At 49.0% G+C, this 6,000-nt stretch overlaps 1 protein-coding gene across 15 annotated transcripts in view; it reads right to left on the reverse strand.

Moving 5' to 3' along the window:
• Nucleotides 1-5,777, reverse strand: part of MYCBP2 (MYC binding protein 2) — a 204,760-nt gene extending 198,983 nt beyond the window's left edge. For all 15 annotated transcript variants that reach the window (XM_075423340.1, XM_075423377.1, XM_075423419.1 and 12 more), the window contains exon 1: nucleotides 5,045-5,777. In XM_075423340.1, the coding sequence (XP_075279455.1) occupies nucleotides 5,045-5,322 (278 nt within the window). In that variant the 5' untranslated portion in view covers nucleotides 5,323-5,777. The remainder of the gene's footprint in view (nucleotides 1-5,044) is intronic.
• Between the last annotated feature and the right edge of the window lie 223 nt (nucleotides 5,778-6,000).

The following is a 6,000-nucleotide window of genomic DNA, read 5'->3' on the forward strand; positions in this document are numbered from 1 at the left end:
AGATCACCAAACATCAAGGATTAATCTAACAATAAAGGAAAATGACATAAGGCCTTACCTATGCTTGAAAAGTGTCTACAAGACTGCAGAAACCCAAGAGCGGGTAACGGGAATTGAAAAAGAGGCAGTAATCTGCTCTCACTATTATTTACCTTACTAAAAAGACTCTTCCTGAGGCAATTATCATATGAACACTAGGAAGGCTTAACCAATAATGACTGAAATATTACAGCTAAATAGTCAGGTACCCAACACAGATGATTCATGGAGAGTGGAGAGGGGAGAATAACATTGGTTGGATGGGACCTCTGAAGCAAACCTTTTCACAGGAAAAAGTAGGAACATGTAATACATAATACTTCACAAGAAACACCGCTATCATTTTGTTAGTCTTTATGTATATAACCTTTTTTCCAATCAAATTAATGCTTCTGTAATTATTAATTTTAAAAACACATCAAATCCCAAACAAAAAACAGCTTACAGCTTTTGTAAAGGCTTTAGACGTGAAGAAATTATGGCTTTCTGGTGTACCAACAACCAAATTAACACAAATTTCACATATGTAAATTTACTAAACATGGTTTCCACAAATCCTTTAACAACTTGGCAGTGCAAAGGTGAAGTGTTTCAGTAGCATTTCTACAATAAATTTTGCAAAATACATACTTAAAACATCCCAGGGCCAAATAAGCATTGCATTACTCAGCATAAGAAGGGGCATAAGGGAAGACTTCATGTGAACTTTGATAAGCCTAAATATTAACCTAATGATCAATTTTCTCCAGAGGACGTATAATTTACAACTGTGAGTGTGCATGAGCTGGCCTACTTCCAGAAATCTCTTTTATCATCCAGTAGAAAGAATCACTACAAAATGAAAGAAAACTGGCTGCCTCTTCTTCAGACAAAATGGCTGGAAAAAAAGCCATCTGATTTGTGGTTAATACCAGAAATCTTACATTCCAGTCATCACTCAAACCTTCCTTGATCTCAGTCAAGCCACTTCACAACATTAGATTTGTTTGGGGTTCTTGTCCCCAGAATACAAATAGAAGCTTTTCTCCTCTGAAGAATCTAAGTTAGAAAAGGCAACTTCAGCAAGGAAATAACAAAGAGAATTAACCCAAAGAACACATTTATATTTTCAAACAGTTAATGTTTTTGAACTAATTGATAGAATGTCTCTAGTGAGCTTTATGTAGTGAACAAAGTAAGCACCTGACAAGCTCAGTAGGTTGTCTCCCTGTAGTAAGAAGCATAAGAAATTTTCAGTCTTGAATACTATTCAATAAATACTACTGCTACTCTGATACTTAATGTTACTACAGAAATCCAGATGCAGTCCTCACAAGTAATTTCAAATGCAAATGGAACAAAAAGAACCCCCAGTCAGAAATGATTCTTGGATTATGTTACTTTTACAGTTGCTGAGTTGACGTCCTTCAGACAAAAAAAAAAGATAATCTTATTTTTTTGGTAAAGATCACTTGATAAGCAGTAAAACAGATAAAACCACTTTGACATAGTATGAAATTACTGCCATTTTAGAGTATATTGTCATTGTAATATTAAAATTTCATGTTAGTCAAAATTACGTAGTAAACATTTTCATTACAACACAGGGTACACTAACGCCGTTATAAATTTGTGTATCTATCCATATTTGACAAAAAATCTCAAAGAACACACTGAGTCTAACTGATACTTCTGGTAGTATACATAGGTAAAAAGAGTAGAGGCACTGACAGTTTGGGAAGAACTGAGATGCACAAGAGATAACAGCAGCAATTCAGCTGGATAGGGATGTTTGTTAGGATTAAGTTACTCAACAGGAAAACTGTCTTTTTGAAAACAGCAAAAACATGGAAATCAGAAATATGTTTGAAGTACCTTACTTTGCAAACACAAAGCTTCAGGAGTGAAAGCAGTTAACTTAGACTCCTTCAGTAACAGAGCAGACTTCCAGTTTCATTCACTCAGAACCTAGCGTATGAGACAACACTCCCACAACATGAAGTTTTTACTTGCCCTCTAGAGGCTCATGCTTCCTACTGGCGTTTTACAGACCTTCATGGCTACACGAGCCACTATGCCATCACTAGTAATTTTCATGTAATTCAGTAGCCACAGAGACTATGAACAAAGCACAGAGAGTAGATTTATCTTCCAAACCCATCTTGACAAGTAAGTTTCCCACTGCTTAGTAACACTGTAACAGATTCTTAACATCGTTACCTGACCAAAGACGTTTTATGTTAAATTGCAGTATTAGACACTTCTGTTTCCTTTCATTAAACTATTAGGCCAGCACTGGTGACAAAAGCAGCAGCTTCTCTGCTCCTGCCTCTCTGTACATAGAACTTTGCACAGCCCTTCCCCTCATGCTATCACAAGCACAATCACAAGGTGAGCCAGATCAGGGAATTAGTGTGGATTACAACAAACCATTTTTGCCAAGTTAATTTTAACCCAGAGCAAGTCTCTAGTCTGTTACTGCAAGAGACTACATAAATAATTATGTCAACGTGGCAGGGGGAACAAGCACACTGACCAAACCGTCTCCTTTGAAGACCAAGTGTTCATGACACCACAGCCAGTACCACATGAAGAAATGCAAAGCACTGCTAGTTCTGCTTCAAAGACAGTTACTGCATCATCCTACTCAAACACGTGATACTCATCACTTTCAGATGACAGCCAGCACAAACACCTTGTAAACATGACATTAATCTTGCTTGTGACTTTCAGATAGTCTCCAGAGTGTTTAATTTCCTTGTCTACACACAAGCATTTTCATACTGCTTTTTAGTTCTTCATTAAAGTCAGGTTTGGAATAAAAGCACTCACTGAGGCAGGCACTGGTCACACCTTGTCAAGTGCAGAGTACAATTTCGCAGACTTGAAGCAAAAATTCTACTTCGATATATTTCAAGTAGGTTGCACTATCATCCTTCAAACTGGTCTTCCTGGAGCACAGGAAGAATTTCATTAATGTTCATAAGCAAATTTTTCCAGTCACAAGCACTCTTATTGACAAACTAAGATGCTTCAGAATTCCACATAAATAAAAATCAGGTTAAGACTCCTGTTACAAACTACATTATCTGAACTTCTAGTTGATTTGTCTGGCACTGTTACCTACTGTAGCAACTAGATGCAGTCACAAACGACTTTAAAGCATCTCTCCAGCAAATGTTTGATATTTTCACCATTTGTGTAGAAAAGCATTTTCGGCCATTTCTGTTTAAGACTAGCAGGTGACTGAAGTTCTCATACCTTAAATTGGAGTATTTTGACACCAGTATGGAGAAAGGGCAGAGATCATGAGCAGTACCTTGGCTGCCATCAGTCTGACACATGAGTTCTTGGGGGTGAGTACAGAGTGCAAGCAACTAGCTGATGAACAAATATTCCTCCTCTCAGAAGTCCTACAATACACATTGGCTGTATTTACCAGTATTAACTAGCTGCCACTCACTTGCCAAAAGCTTAATATACTCTTGTTTCCTCTGTGGGAGGAGTCTGGCGGCTTTGATTTGCTCTAAGATGACATGATGCAGCCAAGATAAATTACTAAATCTAGCCTTCAAGAATAAAGACATACAGCAAATGCAAATGTCACCGTTTCTTTTAACCAGCATTCTCATAAGAATCTGCTAATAAGAAACAGAACCCAAACGAATGCAATCTATGGTATCTTGGAGTTAAAAGTAATTGTTTTAAAAACATTAATTAAAATCTACAATAAAAAGTACAAGAGATACCAGTTGCAATATCATGAAAGCAAAAGACACTGGAAGACACAACAAATTCAGAACTACAGCTGTAAAAAAACACAGACACGCTAAGGCAAAATTCAGACAAATATCTGAACACCACGGAGCAATCACACAGCTGATCTCCTTACATTTAGTAGTTTCCTTACACTTGGCACTTGCAGTCCCAGGACTAAATGATACAAAGCTCAGAAGCAGGAAGAGAAGATTAAAAGCAAAAAGCATGAGCACTGAACTAAAGAACGCATGGGGTAAGAAAACTCTCACAGGTCTATATAGGGAAAAAAAGAACTGTAGTTTCCTTGCCATGAAAAGAACTCAGGTGCTGCAAAGATGTCAAATGCAAATCTTAACAGTCCACATTTTCAGCGTGTGTCATAAGCATTTGGGGAAAGTTATGGTACTCTTTTAGTGTCTTCTCTTAACACCGCTCTTAGATGCGGCCTTTCTGTGAGGGGAAATAAGCCCAGCTCTTCCAGTCAGACTGAAAAAAAAACCCCACCCCAAACCGAAGCAGCCAACCACCTAGACAGAGCTTTACAACCGTTTACAAACATAAACCTAGGGTGACTCCAAGCTCTCCTTACGACCAGGCCACCCAAACGGCAGCTTAAGGCCAGCGGAGGCTGAGAACACAGGAAGGTGCCGGTTTCGTGTCATCCGCATCCCCAGCGACCTCCCGAGAGAAACAATGGGGAAGAAAACCAAGCCCCGAGGGGCACCATCCGCCGGTGGGGGCGGGGGCTGGGAACCGGGCTCGGGCGGCAGCTGGGTAGAGCCCGCGGGGTTGACGCCACGGCACGGCAGGCCCCGGCCGGGGCGAGGTCTCGACACGGGCACCGCGAAGAAACGCTCCGTTCCCCGCAGGCGGGAGGCCGGGCGGAGCGGGGCCCCGCACCGCTGCCCTCCGCCGCAAGGGCGTGACGGAGCCCCACCCCCCCCGGCCCCCCGCGCTGAGGGAGGGGAGCGGGCGCAGGTAACTCCCCCCGCCCCGGGAAGGGGAGGCGGCACCGCCATCTGCGCCCCGAGGCCGGCCGGGGAGCGGGGCTGGCACCTGGGCGGCCGCCGGGTTACCTCGCCACCCCCCGGGGTGCCACACGGCTGAGGAGGCGGGGGCGGGCGGCCGCTGAGGGAGGGTGAGGAGGGCGGCGGCCGGGAGGAAGGTGCGCGCACGGGGCCGGGGGGCCGCCGCCGGGGGAAGGGAGGGGTGGCGGCGGCCGCTGGGGCTTCCCGTCTCGCCCGGGAGGGAGCTCGGCGCGCTTTACCTGCCCGGGTGGCTCCCCAGCTCCCGGTCGCTCAGCGCCGCCGTGTAAATCTTCCGGTATCTGTCGGCCAGGGCCTTCCCGGAGAGCAGCAGCTGGTAGCGGCTCCGGCAGCCCGGCGGCGGCGGCGCCAGGGCTCCCAGCCCACCGGCCGAGCCCTCCTCGGGCCCCATGGGCCCCGCCAGACCGGAGCCGCTGGAGAAGAAGAAGAAGCCGCCCTCGGCCCCGGTGCAGGCGGCGGCGGCGGCTCCCGCAGAGGCGCCGGTGGCTGCGGCGCTCATCCCCCTCCCCGCCCGCCCCCTGGTGGCTGCGCTGCCTCCCGGCGCGACGCGGACACAGGCGGCTCCCGCTGCCTTCACCGCCGGGGCCCAGCCATGGGGAGGCCGCAAAAGCCGCCGCCGCCGCCCCGGAGGCCGCTCATCCACCCGGGCCGGGGCCGAGGGAGCGGGCACACCCCTCTCCTCCCCTCAAGCGGCAGGCTCGGGGGCTCCGGCTGCCCGCCCGCTCGCCCTCTGCCCCGGGCGCAGCGCCGGCCGTCGCTCCGCTCCCTCCCGCCGGCGGGCGCACCGAGCAGGACCGTGTGCCTCCGGGGCGGGGCGGGGCGGGGCTCGGCCCCTCGCTTCCCCGTTCCCGCTACAGGGGTGGAGGCCGGCGGCCGCCGCTTCCCCTCCCGAGTTTCTCCTCGGCGGCGGCGCCGCCGCCCTCTCTCCGCGCAGCCGCCTCGGCCCCGCCTCCCTCCCGCGGCCAGCCCGGCCGGCGGGCGCATGCGCGGTGCGGCCCCGCCTACACCCCCCCCCCCCGGCTTTCCGCGCGGCCCGCGGGAAATCCGTGGCTGGGGGGGGGGGGGGGGGTGCGCGCACCTGCCGCGCGGGGCGGGGGGCGTGTCCTCCGGGCTGCTGAGGGGGCGCGCGCCCGAGGGGAGGGGGAGGTGTGCGCGCCCGGGGTGCGGCAAGCCGCCG

Source organism: Opisthocomus hoazin, chromosome 1 (genome assembly GCF_030867145.1).
Source record: "Opisthocomus hoazin isolate bOpiHoa1 chromosome 1, bOpiHoa1.hap1, whole genome shotgun sequence".
Taxonomy (NCBI): Eukaryota; Metazoa; Chordata; class Aves; order Opisthocomiformes; family Opisthocomidae; genus Opisthocomus; species Opisthocomus hoazin.